The sequence below is a fragment of the Lampris incognitus genome, chromosome 4 (genome assembly GCF_029633865.1).
Source record: "Lampris incognitus isolate fLamInc1 chromosome 4, fLamInc1.hap2, whole genome shotgun sequence".
Taxonomy (NCBI): domain Eukaryota; kingdom Metazoa; phylum Chordata; class Actinopteri; order Lampriformes; family Lampridae; genus Lampris; species Lampris incognitus.
In genome coordinates, this window is record NC_079214.1 from 70057438 (window position 1) to 70079155 (window position 21718).

General features: G+C 47.1%; 1 protein-coding gene across 1 annotated transcript in view; it reads right to left on the reverse strand.

Moving 5' to 3' along the window:
- The window catches only part of trim66 (tripartite motif containing 66), a 53477-nt gene extending 32059 nt beyond the window's left edge, over positions 1-21418 (reverse strand). Inside the window, exons 1-8 of the mRNA XM_056279421.1 lie at positions 21342-21418; positions 20508-20721; positions 8742-8871; positions 8331-8447; positions 7447-7561; positions 6612-6758; positions 2742-2859; positions 1539-2374 (exon numbers count right to left, since the gene is read on the reverse strand). Of these exons, the coding sequence (XP_056135396.1) occupies positions 1539-2374; positions 2742-2859; positions 6612-6758; positions 7447-7561; positions 8331-8447; positions 8742-8871; positions 20508-20721; positions 21342-21350 (1686 nt within the window). The 5' untranslated portion in view covers positions 21351-21418. The remainder of the gene's footprint in view (positions 1-1538; positions 2375-2741; positions 2860-6611; positions 6759-7446; positions 7562-8330; positions 8448-8741; positions 8872-20507; positions 20722-21341) is intronic.
- Between the last annotated feature and the right edge of the window lie 300 nt (positions 21419-21718).

Below are 21718 nucleotides of genomic sequence, written 5' to 3' on the forward strand. Positions count from 1 at the left end.
CGAGCAGCGCTCTTTGTTTTTCTGTCATCCGCCGGGCATAAAGGAAGAGGCAGGTTCCTGTCGTAGCTGTTTTCAGACTAGCTGTCAGTTGTGGTGACTGATCATTCTGGCGTAAACAGAAACGGTTAGTCAATATCAGTCATGTGCAGATTCATAACTAAGAAGGAAATCTCTTTTCTGCCTCACACTCAGCGGTGAACCACGTGTCTGCCATCGTTAACTGCAGCAAAAAAGATCCTGCAAGTCCTCCAGCCCATACGACCACATACACTACATGGACAAAAGTATTACAGGGTATACAACCATATATACCCTCTAGTACGACCCACAGGAGCGTTTCCTAAAGTAGCGCCCCTACCGGCGGCAGGAGATATGCCACAGATACTTAGTGCCTCTGTGCATTGTGGGTTTTTCTCTACTTGTTGACATCCTTTTTACAGCGCCTCATAGACAGGCTGATAAAGGTGAGTGGTCAGTAAGCAGTGATGAGAACACCGCGAGAACAACAGAATATGTAGTCCGTGGGTTTTTGTGCTGTTTCACCGTCCTACTATAGCAACTAAGACTGCTTATGGTGGAGGACGGTCTCTATCATATGCTTGGTCGGGCGTCCCTACAGACACAACTGGCCGTGTCTGCGGGGGGGAAACCGGGTGTGGGTATGTGTCCTGGTCACCGCACTACCGCCTCCTCTGGTCGGTCGGGGCACCTGTTTAGGGGGGAGGGGGAACTGGGGGGGATAGCGTGATCCTCCCATGCGCTACGTCCCCCTGGTGAAACTCCTCACTGTCAGGTGGAAAGAAGCGGCTGGAGACTCCACATGTATGGGAGGAGGCGTGTGGTAGTCTGCAGCCCTCCCCGGATCAGCAGAGGGGGTGGAGCAGAGACCGGGACGGCTCGGAAGAGTGGGGTAATGGGGCAGCGTCCAAGTGATGTCACAGCATTGCTGTCGCTATGGACGCATCACAGGAAGTCAGACGGGCGGAGCACGTTAGACAGTACAGCATGGCTGTGTTTACAACACCAGCTCATGTATATGCCGCCAGGCGCAAACGGCAAAAAGTTACACAAAACACGAAGAAAACTGCAGCAAACTGCTTACTTCTACTGTAGTGTAGTGCTTCCGATGTCTGACTTCCGCTTGCTGCGAAGCTTCCGCTTCCGCTCGGGAAGGCCGAAAAATAGCTCATGGACGCTGCCCCATTGGCCAAGTACAACTGGGGAGAAAAGGGGGAAAACCCTAAAAAAAAAGGAAAGCTACACATGCGTAGTCTATTGCCGCTGCCTTTGAATTAACTCCGTTGTCGTTTGTCTCTCGCTTACGTCCTCTCTCATCTTGTTGTGCACATGTACCACTGAGAGCGCTGTGCCGAGCCAAATCCCGTTTACCTAGCTATGCTCGCCTAAGCCTGACTCTCAACTGGTTCACTGTGAGCTACATGTCTGAATCAGGTCCCAGGTATCAGGTCTCATATGACGGGTTTAGACGTAGGATTAAAAATGTGTCGTCTGACGCTTGGTTCAACTGATGGACTCACCTTGCCGTCTCTGTGGTTTCTGAGTGACAGCGGAGGTCTGGCCTCTTGCTGATCTTTAAGTAGCCCTGGCTCGGCTGTTGGAGAGACGTGAAATGGCTGCTGGACCGGAGTCTGCTCCTTGCCCTCATACTGCTGCCCCCCATTCCGCACCCTGCTGCCCCCCAGCGCAACTTTTTGTCCATGGGTGTGCTCTCCTTTCCACCCCTGGGCCCAGTTCTCCTGAGTAACCACACCTTTGTCCAGAGCCGTCTGCCCCAGATGCTGTAACTGAGCGTCGCTGGCCAGCAGCGTGTCCTGACATTGGCCCTGGATTTGGTCCTGACTTGGCCGGACGATGTCTGCATTTGTGTGATTTTCCATTTGATGTTGGTGATAGGGGTAGGACTTAGGCTGGGACTGCGGCTGGGACGTAGTGGGTTGTGGCTGGGACATAGATCCATGACTGCTGGGAGAGACAGATATGGGTCCTGCAGTTTGAGGAGGTGATGAAGGAGGGGGACACTGAAGGGTCAGGGAGCTCTCTGGTGCCCAGCATCTCTGCAGCTGATGGCTCTGGTGCAGAGAGGCGGAGGTCACGGCAGGCTGAACATAGCTTGAACTGTAAGGTGTAGCTTCCAGGTGGGTTTTGTCCATACCAGGCAGGTCTGGCTGAGGGGGAAGTCCATGAAGGCAGCATATCTGGGGCTGACAGCATGGCTGGTAGCCACAGTTCTGCTCCCGCCCTTTCGGACACACAGGAGGTAAGGCTAAGCAGCTGATAGGCTGCGGTCTAAGGATGCTGTGGCAGGCCACACCTTCTGGAAATGAGTAGGTTCCTCCCTCCACCGCAAGCTGACCTACAAAATGACACAACCATATGAAGTTCTTGTTCCAAAAATGCTTCACATCCATGTGTCAAATGAGCTCATTACCTGCAGCTCATCATGGAAGATACAGCTAGTTAGCCCCAGGCTGTCAATGTTAGTTAGTGTTTAAAATCATTTGGAGAATGGGTCTATCAGCAGCCTACTGGAAACATTCTCTCCAAAACACTAAAAAGCCTAAAATCTATATTTGAACAGAGCAGTCAGAAACGGGTAGATTCTAAAATATAATAGTGCAGTCTTTATCATCAGTGTTTTTGGAGTAAGCTCATTTCATTCAATTCAAACCATATCTTAAACATGCCAATTAAAAGCCGTTCCATGTGGATAGTCAGCTCACCGAAGGAAGAAATCTGCTGAGTCCAGTAGCTGGCGTCCCAGTTGAATCTGATCTTCAGCGGCGCCCATGAGTCTGAGTACAGCGATGGTTCGAGCAGTTGTTGTATCTGGAGGGAAATCTGACACAAGAAGCAACATGACATTGTCGGCTGAGCCTGACAGGCATACCGCCTACATAGCCACATGAAAAGAAGAGTGCATCTTCACAGCACTGCAGGGCCATTCATCAGGGACGCAGTCGATCACTGCCGAGTTCACTTTTTCTAAGGATGAGGGGTGCAAGAGAACAGAGCTTTCAACAACCACACAAGTGTTTCTGCACGTTAAGCCCATTAACTACACACAAATCAGCTAACAAATGAGATCTACTCTCTATTACTACTGTCCATTTCCCAAAGCATGGTGCAGTTTTTTAGACTCAACAGTTAGCTGATTCCCTGTTTTCCCTCATTCGAATATTCAGGTCGTCACCTTGATGTGAAATTCTCTGCTTCATATCGTCGTGAAGAAGTCATGGACACTTGAATTTTGTCTGTAATCTTTTTCCAGGGATTATTTTCTGGTGTAGACATACGCTGATAGACCAAAACATTAAAACCACCTGCCAAATAGTGTGTACGTCCCCCTCGTGCCATCAAAACAGCTCTGACCCGTGGAGGCATGGACTCCACAAGACCTCTGAAGGTGTCCTCTGGTACCTGGCACCAAGACGTTAGCAGCAGATCCTTTTAGTCCTGTAAGTAGTGAGGTGGGGTCTCCATGGATCAGACTTGTTTTTACCTCAGTCTCACAGATGCTCAATCAGATTGAGATCTGGGGAATTTGGAGGACAGAGCAGCACCTTGAAAAGATCCTCAAACCATCCCTGAACAATGTGTGCAGTGTGGCAGGACACATTACCCTGCTGAAGGAGGCCACTGCCATCAGGGAATACCGTTGCCATGAAGGGCTGTACCTGGTCTGCAGCGATGTTTAGGTAGGTGGTACGTGTCAGAGTAACATCCACATGAAGGCCAGGACCCAAGGTGTCCCAGCAGAACACTGCCCAGAGCGTCACACTGCCTCCGCTGGTTTGCCTTCTTCCACGTCTGCCTCTCAACTTGTTTTGTCTTTGTTTGATGGTCCGCTGCATCCTGTGGGCCCGGGAACCACGGCCCTGACCGGAGCCACGCCCGAAGAGGTAACACCGAGGGCAGTCTGACAGGACGCGGAAGCGAGGCAGGCGAAGCTAACTGCTAGGCCCTGGCGGCGGCCTCACCTAGCCTTGACTGTGTTTCAGTGTCGTCGTGTGGAGTGCAGGGAGGTGTGTCCCGGGTGTCTGGCTGGGAGAGCTGGCATTAGATCGGCTGGGGGAGCCTGGTCTGCTGCGTCCGGACGCGGAAGCGGGGCAGGCTAAGCTAACTGCTAGCCTATGCAGACCGGCAGTTCCGAAAGTCATCCTGGCTGGTGTTCGTTAACTGTGTGTGTGTGTATGTGGGGGGGGGGGGCTTTTTGGGTTTTTTTGTTGTTTTTGCTTAGTTATCTCTGTTTTTGTATGTTTTTGATGGCGTCGTTTTTGGGAAATTTGGGACGTGTTGTTGTTATCGTGTGTCGCACTGCTGTGGGCTGGGGGCTGAGGGCTGAGGGCTGGGGGCTGAGGGCTGAGGGCTGGGGGCTGGGGGCTGGGGGCTGAGGGCTGGGGGCTGAGGGCTGAGGGCTGGGGGCTGGGGGCTGAGGGCTGGGGGCTGAGGGCTGGGGGCTGTGGGCTGAGGGCTGGGGGCAACGGAATGCTGTTTCTTTCGTGTACACAAGTACACGAAAGAAACGACAATAAATTGTTGCTGATTCCTGTTTGGTGATTTTAAATTGGATTTTTTTCTGATACACCAAATGATTAAGCGTTCCTCTATGAGGTGAACGACTTCTGCCACTTCTTAAGCTAAACTAGTTAAAATAAACTAGTTAAACTAGCTAAGTATAAATAAAGTAAAAATAAAGTTATAATAAATAAAGTAAAAATATAAATGTATATAAATAAATACATATACACTACCGTTCAAAAGTTTGGGATCACCCAAGCAATTTTGTGTTTTCCATGAAAAGTCACACTTATTCACCACCATATGTTGTGAAATGAATAGAAAATAGAGTCAAGACATTGACAAGGTTAGAAATAATGATTTGTATTTGAAATAAGATTTTTTTTACATCAAACTTTGCTTTCGTCAAAGAATCCTCCATTTGCAGCAATTACAGCATTGCAGACCTTTGGCATTCTAGCGGTTAATTTGTTGAGGTAATCTGGAGAAATTGCACCCCACGCTTCCAGAAGCAGCTCCCACAAGTTGGATTGGTTGGATGGGCATTTCTTTGAGCAGATTGAGTTTCTGGAGCATCACATTTGTGGGGTCAATTAAACGCTCAAAATGGCCAGAAAAAGAGAACTTTCATCTGAAACTCGACAGTCTATTCTTGTTCTTAGAAATGAAGGCTATTCCATGCGAGAAATTGCTAAGAAATTGAAGATTTCCTACACCGGTGTGTACTACTCCCTTCAGAGGACAGCACAAACAGGCTCTAACCAGAGTAGAAAAAGAAGTGGGAGGCCGCGTTGCACAACTGAGCAAGAAGATAAGTACATTAGAGTCTCTAGTTTGAGAAACAGACGCCTCACAGGTCCCCAACTGGCATCTTCATTAAATAGTACCTGTTAGAGCCTGTTTGTGCTGTCCTCTGAAGGGAGTAGTACACACCGGTGTAGGAAATCTTCAATTTCTTAGCAATTTCTCGCATGGAATAGCCTTCATTTCTAAGAACAAGAATAGACTGTCGAGTTTCAGATGAAAGTTCTCTTTTTCTGGCCATTTTGAGCGTTTAATTGACCCCACAAATGTGATGCTCCAGAAACTCAATCTGCTCAAAGAAGTGCCCATCCAACCAATCCAACTTGTGGGAGCTGCTTCTGGAAGCGTGGGGTGCAATTTCTCCAGATTACCTCAACAAATTAACAGCTAGAATGCCAAAGGTCTGCAATGCTGTAATTGCTGCAAATGGAGGATTCTTTGACGAAAGCAAAGTTTGATGTAAAAAAAATCTTATTTCAAATACAAATCATTATTTCTAACCTTGTCAATGTCTTGACTCTATTTTCTATTCATTTCACAACATATGGTGGTGAATAAGTATGACTTTTCATGGAAAACACGAAATTGTTTGGGTGATCCCAAACTTTTGAACGGTAGTGTATATAAAATATAAATAAAGTAAAAATAAAGTTAAACTAGTAAGTAAACCAGTTAAAATAAACTAGTTAAAATAAAGTTACACTAGTTAAGTAAACTGTTAAAATCCCTCTTGGATTAGCGGGGCAACACGTTGCCACAAAGCTGAAATGAGAGCAGGATAAGCGGTTTGGTTAATGGATGGATGGAAATATAAATACAGTCTAATAAATATAATAGTACAGGCGGGTACAGGGACCATTTTTCTGTAGAATGAGTACTTTTACTTTTCATACTTTAAGTACATTTTGCAAATAACACTGTCATGCTTTTACTCAAGATGGGTTTTTAATGCAGGACTTTTACTTGTAGTGGAGTATTTTTATAGTTCGGTGTTAGTACTTTTACTTAATTAAAGGATCTGAATACTTCTTCCTCCACCACTGTCAAAAATTAATATTGTAATGTACAGCATCATCATCATCATCATCATCATTACATTTACATAGCGCTTTTCTGCAGTGGAAAATGGTTGAAAGAAACGTCAAGTGTCCATGATCTGCAGTAAAAGGGTTAAACCAGGTAAACATGACCAGCATGGCCCTTAGCAACGGGCAGTGCATGTGAAGGGAGTATGTGAAGGCCTCTGCTGACCCTTCCTTACAACCTACCATCGCCTTGCTGAAGAGCACTGGGCTCCTGTGATGCTGGGTTGTGGCCCAGGTGATGAACTTCTGCATGTGGTCCAGCTGTCCACACATCTCTATTGCCCCCTGCAGCTGGTCCTCCAGACAGCGCTGGAAGTCTTCTGAGATCTTCTACAAAAGACAGAAAGAACCGTGTGCACCGTCAGGGGTAATTACTGACACAAAAGGTCAACGGGGGGATGTTAGGCCAGGCAGAAAGTCATTTCCCAGGTAGCATCCGGATGTGGGCCACTTCAGGCAGTGATGCGGCACTGGTGGCCTTCTTCTGGCCCTGACAAAATGGATGTGAGCCTGAAGTGGCCCACATGTATAATAGCAAATATGGCCCAAATGTGCCAAATCACATGTGGGCCTTTTTTTGGCAAAGGTGCGGTGCTCTGGGCAACATGTGATCTGGATGTGACCCTGAAGTGGCCCGTGTGGTAAATGGTGAATATGGCCCAAATATCACAAAACAAATATGGCCGCCTTTAGCAAATATGTGGCACATGCGGCATTGCTGTGGCTTGGTTCTGGCCCAGATCTGGCAAACAGGAGTGGACCGCCCAAGTGCCATCATTCCACGCGGCATGTGGGCCGGGTGAAAGAAAGATGAAAGTCGGGTGTGGGACGGGTCCGGGCCACAGCAATTTTGCTATCTGGGTTCTCTTCTGCCAGATGCAGTTGTGAAGATGCTGCTTTGACATGTCTTTACTGGCTCTCCTTCGCCCCTCTCAGGACAGACGAGGAGCTGCCTTCATGCACGTGAGTGTCTGGTGAGATTAAACATGGAAGGGAGAAAAAGAGAGAAAGTCATTACCTCCAGTTTCTCTATTAATAGGTTGGCCCGTTTGTTAAGCTCATTCATCATTATCATCTTCGCCATCTTAATCTGGTTCTCAGCCCTCCTCTGCATGGTCTTGACTCCATGGAGCCTGTGAGGAGCAGAGAGGACAGACACTCGCTGACAACACAATCTCAGCGCTGATGAAGACACACTGCTCTTTCATTTCATTTTTGTGTTGGTCAGTTCTGCAGGGGCAGTTTTTATTTGAGACTGTCCTCCACCAAAAAACGACCCCAGAGGTCGTTTGTACAAGCGCCCTATCATGACCTATAGGTACGTTTTAAAGTTAAGCGACCTCTAGCCGTCGTGCTGCCAATAGCAATGTAGTCTCTATAGCAGACGGCCGAACGACACCAAAACGCACTGACTACATATTCTATTGTTCTCCCGCTGTTTTCATCAATATTTACTGACCACTCACCTTTATTAGCCTGTCTGCGAGGCGCTGTAAGAGGGATGTCAACAAGGAGATAAACCCCCACAATGCACAGAGGCCAAACGTGTCTGTGGCATATCTCCTGCCACCGGGAGGGGCGTTCATTTAGGAAACGCTCCTGTGGGTCGTGTTAGAGGGTATACCACCCATGTGGTGGTATGGGTTGGAGGACTTGTTTTTGGTGGAGGCCAGTCTCAGGCGGTTTTTGGTGGAGGCCAGTCTCAGGTGGTTTTTGGTGGAGGCCAGTCTCAGGTTATTCCGTGTTGCTCAGTTCTATTCCAAATGCACCAGAGATGCTTTCTCAGGAAGGCTCAGGTTTGACTGTGTGTGTGTGTGTGTGTGTGTGTGTGTGTGTGTGTGTGTGTGTGTGTGTGTGTGTGTGTGTGTGTGTGTGTGTGTGGACTCTTGAGTCTGAACGGACCTGTCTTCTATCTGCTTGGCTGTGTTCTCCACAGCAGACCTCCTCTCTTCCATCTGTGCCGTCAGACCATCAAACAGCCAGTGCTGGTCCTGCAGGGCCTTCCCGACACGCACTAACCTGGAGACCAGAGGCACAGCGGCGCCGGGTTAGCCGGACCAGAAGTTTCCTGCTTCGCTCTCTGGGTGTACATACAGGACACCACCAGCATGTGTCCCCGGGGGGCGTTATGCAGGTCACCTTAGAGGAGACGAGCGCGCTGTAACATCCCATCAGGCGACGCGGTATGAATACTGCATAAGAGTTAGACAGGCCGGGGACGGCGTGTGCAGATGCGGCGGAGAAGGGTGGAGCGAGGGAGGGAGGGAGGGAGGGCCAGCGAGGCCTGCTCTGCAGTGTCCTTGCTGTACTGACCTGTGGTTCGAGTGGGCGGACAGGTGGCAGCTGCTGCAGCACAGGAGGTCACAGGACTCACAGAAGAGCTCCAAGGGCTCCTGTCTGTGGGAGTGGCACATGAGCAGGGAGCGAGGGTACGAGCCCGGGCCTGAGAGGGCGAGGAGAGAGATGGGAGAGATGAGGCGCCAAGGTCCAATGTAGCATTTACATTCACAGCCGAGCCCGGGACGTCAGCTGCAGAACTAAAGCGCTGTGGGGGAAAGCAACACAGTTTGTGTTGGTCAGGAAAAGGTTGCATGTTCGATCACCTGATGTGTGAGTTGAGCAAGCGCGCTACCTCAGCGTGCTTTGCTGACTGGGGTCTGCTGTGAATCAGTTATAATACCGCCCCGGGGCTTCATCCGGACCGCCACCCCGGAAGACGGGCGGCATCTGCTGGTTCCCAGGAGCCCTCTGGTGACTCCATCACATCAACCGTCCTGTTCTGCTCACAGCCCCGGGTCAGCACTTCTACATGCTAAATATCTGCTTACATGTCTTGTTACATGTGGGGTTTACATGTGGTGTTTACATGTGGGGTTTACATGTGGTGTTTACATGTGTTGTTTACATGTGGGTTCACATGTGTTGTTTACATGTGGTGCTTACATGTGGGGTTTACATGTGTTGTTACATGTGGTGTTTACATGTGGTGTTTACATGTGGGGTTTACATGTGGTGCTTACATGTGGGTTCACATGTGTTGTTTACATGTGGTGCTTACATGTGGTGTTTACATGTGGTGTATACACGTGTTGTTTACATGCGGCGTTACATGTCTTGTTACATGTGGTGTTTACATGTGGGTTCACATGTGGGTTCACACGCGTTGTTTACATGTGGTGCTCACATGTGGTGTTTACATGTGGTGTTTACATGTGGGGTTTACATGTGTTGTTTACATGTGGTGTATACACGTGTTGTTTACATGCGGCGTTACATGTCTTGTTACATGTGGTGTTTACATGTGGGTTCACATGTGTTGTTTACATGTGGTGCTCACATGTGGTGTTTACATGTGGTGTTTACATGCGGGGTTTACATGTGTTGTTTACATGTGGTGTTTACATGTGGGTTCACACGCGTTGTTTACATGTGGTGCTCACATGTGGTGTTTACATGTGGTGTTTACATGTGGGGTTTACATGTGTTGTTTACATGTGGTGCTTACATGTGTTGCTTATATGTGGTGTTTACATGTGGGGTTTACATGTGTTGTTTACATGTTGTGTTTACATGTGGTGCTTATATGTGGTGTTCACATGTGGTGTTTACATGCGGTGCTCACATGTGCTGTTTACATGTGCTGTTTACACGCGGCGTTTACATGTCTTGTTGCATGTGTTGTTTACATGTAGTGTTTGCATGTGGTGTTTACATGTGGTGTTAGCATGTCTTGTTACATGTGGTGTTTACATGTGGTGTTAGCATGTCTTGTTACATGTGGTGTTTACATGTGGGTTCACATGTGTTGTTTACATGTGGTGCTTACATGCGTTGTTTACACGCGGTGTTTACATGCACTGTTTACATGCTGTTTACACGCATTGTTTACATGTGTTTTGCATGTGTTGTTTACATGTTTACATGTGGTTTACATGTGTTTCGACATGTGTTGTTTACACGTGCTGTGTACATGTATTGGTTACATGTGTTGTTTACATGTGGTGTTTACATGTGGTGTTTAGATGTGGTGTTTTACATGTATTGGTTACATGATTTATGTGTTGTTTGCATGTGTTTTTACATGCGTTGTTTACGTGTTTACATGTGGTTTACATGTGGTTTACATGTGTTGTTTACATGTGTTGTTTACATGTGCTGTTTAAATGTGTTTTATATGTGTCACGTGTATTGTTTACACTTGTTGTTTACATGTGTTGTTTACATATGGTGGTTACATGTGGTGTTTACATGTGTTTTATATGTGTCGCTTACGTGTACTGTTTACACACGTTGTTTACATGTGTTTTACGTGTATTTTGTGTGTTTTACGTGTTGTTTACATGTGTTGTTTACCTGTGTTGTTTACATGCGTTGTTTACATATGCTGTTTACATGTGTTTTCGGGCAACACAGGCAACTGCAGTAGGAGCATTTCTGAGCAGCAGCTGACAAAAACAATACTGACGAGGAACCAATATGAAAACCCACTGAGAGGAAGAGGAACATTCATGTGTTTTTGAGAGGAAGAGGAACATTCATGTGTTTTGAGAGGAAGAGGAACATTCATGTGTTTTTGAGAGGAAGAGGAACATTCATGTGTTTTTGAGAGGAAGAGGAACATTCATGTGTTTTTGAGAGGAAGAGGAACATTCATGTGTTTTTGAGAGGAAGAGGAACATTCATGTGTTTTTGAGAGGAAGAGGAACATTCATGTGTTTTTGAGAGGAAGAGGAACATTCATGTGTTTTTGAGAGGAAGAGGAACATTCATGTGTTTTTGAGAGGAAGAGGAACATTCGTGTGTTTTTGAGAGGAAGAAGAACATTCATGTGTTTTTGAGAGGAAGAGGAACATTCATGTGTTTTTGAGAGGAAGAGGAACATTCGTGTGTTTTTGAGAGGAAGAGGAACATTCATGTGTTTTTGAGAGGAAGAGGAACATTCATGTGTTTTTGAGAGGAAGAGGAACATTCATGTGTTTTTGAGAGGAAGAGGAACATTCATGTGTTTTTGAGAGGAAGAGGAACATTCATGTGTTTTGAGAGGAAGAGGAACATTCATGTGTTTTTGAGAGGAAGAGGAACATTCATGTGTTTTTGAGAGGAAGAGGAACATTCATGTGTTTTTGAGAGGAAGAGGAACATTCATGTGTTTTTGAGAGGAAGAGGAACATTCATGTGTTTTTGAGAGGAAGAGGAACATTCGTGTGTTTTTGAGAGGAAGAGGAACATTCGTGTGTTTTTGAGAGGAAGAGGAACATTCGTGTGTTTTTGAGAGGAAGAGGAACATTCGTGTGTTTTTGAGAGGAAGAGGAACATTCATGTGTTTTTGAGAGGAAGAGGAACATTCATGTGTTTTTGAGAGGAAGAGGAACATTCATGTGTTTTGAGAGGAAGAGGAACATTCATGTGTTTTTGAGAGGAAGAAGAACATTCATGTGTTTTTGAGAGGAAGAAGAACATTCATGTGTTTTTGAGAGGAAGAGGAACATTCATGTGTTTTTGAGAGGAAGAAGAACATTCATGTGTTTTTGAGAGGAAGAGGAACATTCATGTGTTTTTGAGAGGAAGAGGAACATTCATGTGTTTTTGAGAGGAAGAGGAACATTCATGTGTTTTTGAGAGGAAGAGGAACATTCATGTGTTTTTGAGAGGAAGAGGAACATTCATGTGTTTTTGAGAGGAAGAGGAACATTCATGTGTTTTTGAGAGGAAGAAGAACATTCATGTGTTTTTGAGAGGAAGAGGAACATTCATGTGTTTTTGAGAGGAAGAAGAACATTCATGTGTTTTTGAGAGGAAGAGGAACATTCATGTGTTTTTGAGAGGAAGAGGAACATTCATGTGTTTTTGAGAGGAAGAGGAACATTCATGTGTTTTTGAGAGGAAGAGGAACATTCATGTGTTTTTGAGAGGAAGAGGAACATTCATGTGTTTTTGAGAGGAAGAAGAACATTCATGTGTTTTTGAGAGGAAGAGGAACATTCATGTGTTTTTGAGAGGAAGAGGAACATTCATGTGTTTTTGAGAGGAAGAGGAACATTCATGTGTTTTTGAGAGGAAGAGGAACATTCATGTGTTTTTGAGAGGAAGAGGAACATTCATGTGTTTTTGAGAGGAAGAGGAACATTCATGTGTTTTTGAGAGGAAGAGGAACATTCATGTGTTTTTGAGAGGAAGAGGAACATTCATGTGTTTTTGAGAGGAAGAGGAACATTCATGTGTTTTGAACAAATGAATATTTTAAAAATAAACGAAGTCTCGGACATTCAGGCTTAGAACTCCGACAGTCAGGAGGCGCTGGGATGTGATGCTGCTGCAACATGAAAGGTGTATTAGAGTTGGGACGTGGATACGGGACGGTCACACAACATGGCAGGAAGTACACACAACACGTTGCAGATGCAGCCGGATAAGAGAAACACGTTAGAACCACAAGCACGAAACTCAACAACACACCCTGTAACACAAGGCTGTGTCACTTCCTTTCTGTCACACACACACACACACACACACACACACACACACACACACACACACACACACCGCACATACACACACACCACCCACCCACACACACACACACCACCCACACACTGCACATACACACACACCACCCACCCACACACACACACACACACCACCCACACACCGCCCACACACACACACACACACACACACACACACACACACACACACACACACACACACACACACACACACACACACACAAGCCAAACAGTAAGCTGTTCAGCATTACAACAGTGAATCACATCCATGTGAGGGACGCACAACTTGTCACTGCAGGATAACATGAGCTAACACAGATATGATCTCACTGCTCTCTGCTGGACTCTACTGACTAACACACACACATTCTCACTGCTCTCTGCTGGACTCTACTGACTAACACACACAGTTTAACTGCTCTCTTCTGGACTCTACTGACTAACACACAGTCTCACTGCTCTCTGCTGGACTCTACTGACTAACACACAGTTTAACTGCTCTCTTCTGGACTCTACTGACTAACACAAACACAATCTCACCGCTCTCTGCTGGACTCTACTGACTAACACAAACACATTCTCACTGCTCTCCGCTGGACTCTACTGACTAACACACACACATTCTCACTGCTCTCTGTTGGACTCTACTGACTAACACACACAAATTCTCACTGCTCTCTGTTGGACTCTACTGACTAACACACACACATTCTCACTGCTCTCTTCTGGACTCTACTGACTAACACACACACATTCTCACTGCTCTCTGCTGGACTCTACTGACTAACACACACACATTCTCACTGCTCTCTGCTGGACTCTATTGACTAACACACAGTTTAACTGCTCTCTGCTGGACTCTACTGACTAACACACACAGTTTAACTGCTCTCTTCTGGACTCTACTGACTAACACACACACATTCTCACTGCTCTCTGCTGGACTCTACTGACTAACACACACACATTCTCACTGCTCTCTTCTGGACTCTACTGACTAACACACACAGTTTAACTGCTCTCTGCTGGACTCTACTGACTAACACACAGTCTCACTGCTCCATGCTGGACTCTACTGACTAACACACACACATTCTCACTGCTCTCCGCTGCACTCTACTGACTAACACAGACACATTCTCACTGCTCTCTGCTGGACTCTACTGACTAACACAGACACATTCTCACTGCTCTCTGCTGGACTCTACTGACTAACACACACAGTTTAACTGCTCTCTGCTAGACTCTACTGACTAACACACAGTCTCACTGCTCTCTGCTGGACTCTACTGACTAACACACAGTCTCACTGCTCTCTGCTGGACTCTACTGACTAACACAAACACATTCTCACTGCTCTCTGCTGGACTCTACTGACTAACACAAACACATTCTCACTGCTCTCTGCTGGACTCTACTGACTAACACACACACATTCTCACTGCTCTCTGCTGGACTCTACTGACTAACACACACACATTCTCACTGCTCTCTGCTGGACTATACTGACTAACACACACAGTTTAACTGCTCTCTGCTGGACTCTACTGACTAACACAAAGTCTCACTGCTCTCTGCTGGACTCTACTGGCTAACACACAATCTCACTACTCTCTGCTGGACTCTACTGACTAACACACAGCTTAACTGCTCTCTTCTGGACTATACTGACTAATAAACACATTCTCACTGCTCTCTTCTGGACTCTACTGACTAACACACACAGTTTAACTGCTCTCTGCTGGACTCTACTGACTAACACAGTCTCACTGCTCTCTGCTGGACTCTACTGACTAACACACAGTCTCACTGCTCTCTGCTGGACTCTACTGACTAACACACATTCTCACTGCTCTCTTCTGGACTCTACTGACTAACACACACACATTCTCACTGCTCTCCGCTGGACTCTACTGACTAACACACAGTCTCACTGCTCTCTGCTGGACTCTACTGACTAACACACATTCTCACTGCTCTCTTCTGGACTCTACTGACTAACACAGACACATTCTCACTGCTCTCTGCTGGACTCTACTGACTAACACACACAGTTTAAATGCTCTCTGCTGGACTCTACTGACTAACACACACAGTCTCACTGCTCTCTGCTGGACTCTACTGACTAACACACACACATTCTCACTGCTCTCTGCTGGACTCTACTGACTAACACACAGTTTAACTGCTCTCTGCTGGACTCTATTGACTAACACACAGTCTCACTGCTCTCTGCTGGACTCTACTGACTAACACACACACTTTCTCACTGCTCTCTGCTGGACTCATCTGACTAACACACACAGTTTAACTGCTCTCTGCTGGACTCTACTGACTAACACACACACATTCTCACTGCTCTCTGCTGGACTCTACTGACTAACACACACAGTTTAACTGCCCTCTGCTGGACTCTACTGACTAACACACAATCTCACTGCTCTCTGCTGGACTCTACTGACTAACACACAGTCTCACTGATCTCTGCTGGACTCTACTGACTAACACACACAGTCTAACTGCTCTCTGCTGGACTCTACTGACTAACACACAGTCTCACTGTTCTCTGCTGGACTCTACTGACTAACACGCACAGTCTCACTGCTCTCTGCTGGACTCTACTGACTAACAGACATTCTAACTGCTCTCTGCTGGACTCTACTGACTAACACACAGTCTAACTGCTCTCTCCTGGACTCTACTGACTAACACACACATTCTCACTGCTCTCTGCTGCACTATACTGACTAACACACACAGTCGCACTGCTCTCTGCTGGACTCTAATGACTAACACACAGTCTCACTGCTCTCTGCTGGACTCTACTGACTAACACAGAGTCTCACTGCTCTCTGCTGTACTCTACTGACTAACACACACAGTCTCACTGCTCTCTGCTGGACTCTACTGACTAACACACAGTCTCACTGCTCTCTGCTGGACTCTACTGACTAACACAGTCTCACTGCTCTCTGCTGGACTCTACTGGCTAACACAGTCTCACTGCTCTCTGCTGGACTCTACTACCTCCACACAACTGCAGCCAGGCTGCAGAAGACTCTGTGTTACTGCTCTTTCTCAAAGCTCAGTCTTACTGCTCTGTCTTAATGCTCTGTCTCACAAGTCTTTCTTACAGCTCTGTCTTACTGCTGTGTCTTACAGGTCTTTCTTACAGCTCTGTCTTACTGCTCTGCCACACAGCTCTGTGTTACAGCCCTGTCATACAGCTCTGTCTTACTGCTCTGTCTTACAGCTCTGTGTTACAACTTTGTCACACAGGTCTGTCTTACTATTCTGTCTGACAGCTCTGCCTTACAACTCTGTCATACAGCTCTGTCTTACTGCTCTGTCTTACAGGTCTTTCTTACTGCTCTGTCTTACTGCTCTGTGTTACAGCTCTGTGTTACTGCTCTGTGTTATAGCTCTGTGTTACTGCTCTGTGTTACTGCTCTGGGTTACTGCTCTGTGTTACTGCTCTGTGTTACTGCTCTGTGTTACTGCTCTGTCTTACAGCTCTGTGTCACAGCTCTGTCTTACAGCTCTGTCTTACAGCTCTGTCTTACTGCTGTGTCTTACAGGTCTTTCTTACAGCTCTGACTTGCTGCTCTGTCGTACAGCTCTGTCTTACTGCTGTGTCTTACAGGTCTTTCTTACAGCTCTGTCTTGCTGCTCTGTCGCACAGCTCTGTCTTACAGCCCCGTCGTTACAGCCCCATCGTACATCTCTGTCTTACCGCTCTGTCTTAGAGCTCTGTCACACAGGTCTGTCTTACTGCTCTGTCTTACAGCTCTGTGTTACTGCTCTGTCGTACAGCTCTGTGTTACTGCTCTGTCGCACAGCTCTGTCTTACAGCTCTGTGTTATGGCCCCGTCGTACAGCTCTGTCTTACAGCTCTGTAACACATCTCTGTCTTACTGATCTGTGTTACAGCCCTGCGTACAGCTCTGTCTTACTGCTCTGTTACAGCTCTGTGTTACAGCCCTGTCATACAGCTCTGTCTTACAGCTCTGTGTTACAGCTCTGTGTTACAGCCCTGTCATACAGCTCTGTCTTACTGTTCTGTGTTATGGCCCTGTTGTACAGCTCTGTCTTACTGCTCTGTGTTACAGCTCTGTGTTACAGCCCTGTCATACAGCTCTGTCTTACAGCTCTGTGTTACGGCTCTGTTGTACAGCTCTGTCTTACAGCTCTGTGTTACAGCTCTGTGTTACAGCCCTGTGATACAGCTCTGTCTTACAGCTCTGTGTTACGGCCCTGCTGTACAGCTCTGTCTTACAGCTCTGTGTTACAGCCCCGTCGTACAGCCCTGTCTTACTGCTCTGTGTTACGGCCCTGCTGTACAGCTCTGTCTTACAGCTCTGTGTTACAGCTCTGTGTTACAGCCCTGTGATACAGCTCTGTGTTACAGCTCTGTGTTACGGCCCTGTTGTACAGCTCTGTCTTACAGCTCTGTGTTACAGCCCCGTCGTACAGCTCTGTCTTACTGCTCTGTTTTACTGCTCTGTGTTACGCTCTGTCACACATCTCTGTCTTTCTGCTCTGTGTTACAGCTCTGTGTTACGGCCCTGTCGTACAGCTCTGTCTTACTGCTCTGTCGTTACAGCCCCGTCGTACAGCTCTGTCTTACTGCTCTGTCGCACAGCTCTGTGTTACAACTCTGTGTTACAGCCCAGTCGTACAGCTCTGTCTTACTGCTCTGTCGTTACAGCCCCGTCGTACAGCTCTGTCTTACTGCTCTGTCGCACAGCTCTGTGTTACAGCTCTGTGTTACAGCTCTGTCACACAGGTCTGTCTTACTGCTCTGTCACACAGGTCTGTCTTACTGCTCTGTCACACAGGTCTGTCTTACTGCTCTGTCTTACAGCTCTGTGTTACAGCTCTGTCGTACATCTTTTAGTTACTGCTCTGTCGCACAGCTCTGTCTTACTGCTCTGTATTACAGCTCTGTGTTACAGCCCTGTTGTACAGCTCTGTCTTACTGCTCTGTGTTACAGCTCTGTGTTACAGGCCCGTCGTACAGCTCTGTCTTACTGCTCTGTTTTACAGCTCTGTTTTACAGCTCTGTGTTACAGCTCTGTCTTACAGCTCTGTGTTACACCTCTGTGTTACAGCCCTGTCGTACAGCTCTGTCTTACTGATCTGTCTTACAGCTCTGTGTTACAGCTCTGTGTTACAGCTCTGTCACACAGGTCTGTCTTACTGCTCTGTCTTACAGCTCTGTGTTACAGCTCTGTCATACATCTTTTAGTTACTGCTCTGTCACACAGCTCTGTCTTACTGCTCTGTGTTACAGCTCTGTGTTACAGCCCTGTTGTACAGCTCTGTCTTACTGCTCTGTGTTACAGCTCTGTCATACATATTTTAGTTACTGCTCTGTCACACAGCTCTGTCTTACTGCTCTGTGTTACAGCTCTGTGTTACGGCCCTGTCGTACAGCTCTGTCTTACTGCTCTGTTACAGCTCTGTGTTACAGCTCTGTGTTATAGCCCTGTCATACAGCTCTGTCTTACGGCTCTGTGTTACAACTCTGTGTTACTGCCCTGTCATACAGCTCTGTCTTACAGCTCTGTGTTACAGCTCTGTGTTACGGCCCTGTTGTACAGCTCTGTCTTACTGCTCTGTGTTACAGCCCTGTCATACAGCTCTGTCTCACTGCTCTGCTTTACAGCTCTGTGTTACAGCTCTGTCACATATCTCTGTCTTACTGCTCTGTGTTACAGCTCTGTGTTACGGCTCTGTCGTACAGCTCTGTCTTACAGCTCTGTGTTACAGCTCTGTGTTACAGCCCTGTCAAACAGCTCTGTCTTACTGCTCTGTGTTACAGCTCTGTGTTACAGCCCTGTCAAACAGCTCTGTCTTACAGCTCTGTGTTACAGCTCTGTGTTACAGCCCTGTCATACAGCTCTGCCTTACAGCTCTGTGTTACAGCTCTGTGTTACAGCCCTGTCAAACAGCTCTGTCTTATTGCTCTGTGTTACAGCTCTGTGTTACAGCCCTGTCATACAGCTCTGCCTTACTGCTCTGTGTTACAGCTCTGTGTTACAGCCCTGTCAAACAGCTCTGTCTTACTGCTCTGTGTTACAGCTCTGTGTTACAGCCCTGTCAAACAGCTCTGTCTTACAGCTCTGTGTTACAGCTCTGTTTTACAGCTCTGTCATACAGCTCTGTCTTACTGCTCTGTGTTACAGCTGTTTTACAGCTCTGTCTTACAGCCCAGTCGTACAGCTCCGTGTTACAGCTCTGTCTTACTGCTCTGTGTTACAGCTCTGTGTTACAGCTCTGTCTTACTGTTCTGTCTTACAGATATGTCTTACAGATCTATCTTACAGCTACAGCTCTGTGTTACAGCTCTGTCTTACAGATATGTCTTACAGATCTATCTTACAGCTACAGCTCTGTGTTACAGCTCCGTCATACAGCTCTGTCCTACAGCTCTGTCTTACAGCCCTGTCTTACTGCCGTCCTACAGCTCTGTCCTACAACTCTGTCTTACAGCCCTGTCTTACTGCTCTGTCCTACAGCTCTGTCCTACGCTCTGTCTTACAGATCTGTCTTACAGCTACAGCTCCGTCCTATAGCTCTGTCTTACAGCTCTGTCTTACAGCCCAGTCCTACTGCTGTCCTACAGCTCTGTCCTACAGCTCTGCCCTACAGCTCTGTCTTACAGCCCAGTCCTACTGCTGTCCTACAGCTCTGTCCTACAGCTCTGCCCTACAGCTCTGTCTTACAGCCCTGTCTTACTGCTGTCCTACAGCTCTGTCTTACTGATCTGTCTTACAGCTACAGCTCCGTCCTACAGCTCTGTCCTACAGCTCTGTCTTACAGCCCAGTCCTACTGCTGTCCTACAGCTCTGTCCAACAGCTCTGTCCTACGCTCTGTCTTACAGATCTGTCTTACAGCTACAGCTCTGTCTTACGGCCCTGTCTTACTGCTGTCCTACAGCTCTGTCCTACAGCTCTGTCCTACAGCTCTGTCTTATAGCTCTGTCTTACTGCTCTGAGCAGCCAGTGCATCAGCCCTGGCTGAGTGACCACATCCTGCCTTTCAACCTGCACACCGCACCACTTTCACACCACCGCTCTCACAAGTAAACAACATGAGCACCAAGATGAATACTGTAATGACAGTACTGATTTGTCTGGATCAGCTTGTTGTGTAGTATTAATTTGGCACATTCTTTAATTGCAATGCTGCAAAATCAGCCAACAGTTGCTGGGCACACTTAAATAGCATTCCTTCCAACTATGTGCTGGCATCTTTAAATAGCAACACAGCTACCGAGAGAAAACTGGAATTGTTGAAGCACTTAGAAATCTGGGTCAAGTGTTAAAACTGTAATAAATTACAAAGATCTCCAGCAACCATTGTCAACCATCATCATAGTCGTGCATAATGCATTACAATGAGATGTGATTAAGACACAGACTGAAGAGGGGTCGAGACAGACAGAAGCCTAAACAGGCTTGAAAATAACAATTGCAGAGATGAACCCAAAGGGCTCCTGGCCAAATATGGCTTGTGCTGGGGATATGAGCAACACGGAGAAAAAGGTGTTGGGTAAGCAGTGCTTGCCTTGTTCACTCGAGGGCAGGGACCCTGGTGCTCTGGGGTGCACATCGGGGTGCTGGGCAGTGGCAGGCCTGGGCTGCTGGTGCACATCGCTGTACTGGGAGGTGGTGACGGGTCTCTGGTGCTGGTGCATGTCGGTGCACTGGTAACACAGCCACTTGTTGCAGAATGTGCAGAGGCTCTGGGCGAGCCGGGACTCTGAGCACTCCGAGCAGCTCTGCAGCAGCACACACGCAAAACAAACCCATGACTTTTGTACTGGAGAGTGCCGTGAATGCACACATCCTCACTCACCCTTACATGTGCACACACACACAAACACAGTACAAATGTGCTCTAACAGGGGTACATAACACACATGCCAGAGACATTGAAGTTACCTCTTGACTCTGGGCTACATCACACTCCCCAGTTGTTTTTCTGGTGCTCTCAAATTTAAAGTTGCTCCCAGACCTTGTCAGATGCATTTGATCAGGTTCATTTATCCCCTTGAGGAGTCTGATGAAATGCATCTTGTATTTGTATTTTCAAAGACATGAAAAAACTACCAAAACAAGGAACCCAAGAGACAAATAAAAATCTCTGCAGCAATCCCAGTAGTTTCTAAATCCACTGTGGCACATGAGAGAGCTGAAATGCTTCTTCATAGCCACTAGCAAATACAACACAACGCAACACAACACAGCTATTTCTGGATAATTACCACAGTGTAACTGTCATGCAAAACACACAAAAACGTTAACAAATCAAAACAATCTCCTGGTGAAACAAAAGCCGTGCCAGAAAGGACAGAATGATGAAAGCGATCATCGCAAAGGAAGGGCTGAAACAGCTCACCTTCTCCATGACAGCGGCTGGAGAATGCGTGTCCTCTGGTGGAGAGAGGGTTCTCCCTCAGTGGAGAGCAGGTTCTCCCTCAGTGGAGAGCAGGTTCTCCCTCAGTGGCGAGGAGGTTCTCCCTCAGTGGCGAGGAGGTTCTCCCTCAGTGGCGAGGAGGTTCTCCCTCAGTGCCGAGCAGGGGAGAGACACAGTCCAACAACTCAGCAGCAGCAGCAGCAGCAGCAGCAGCAGCAGCAGCAGCAGCAGTTCAGACACACTGAGGGTTCTACCTGCAGCAGGAAGCAAGGCACACCGAGAGGTGGACCCAGAGGAGATGGCTTACATGACAGCTTCTCAGCGTTCTTGCCTCCTCCTCCGCTTCATGCATGTGTGTG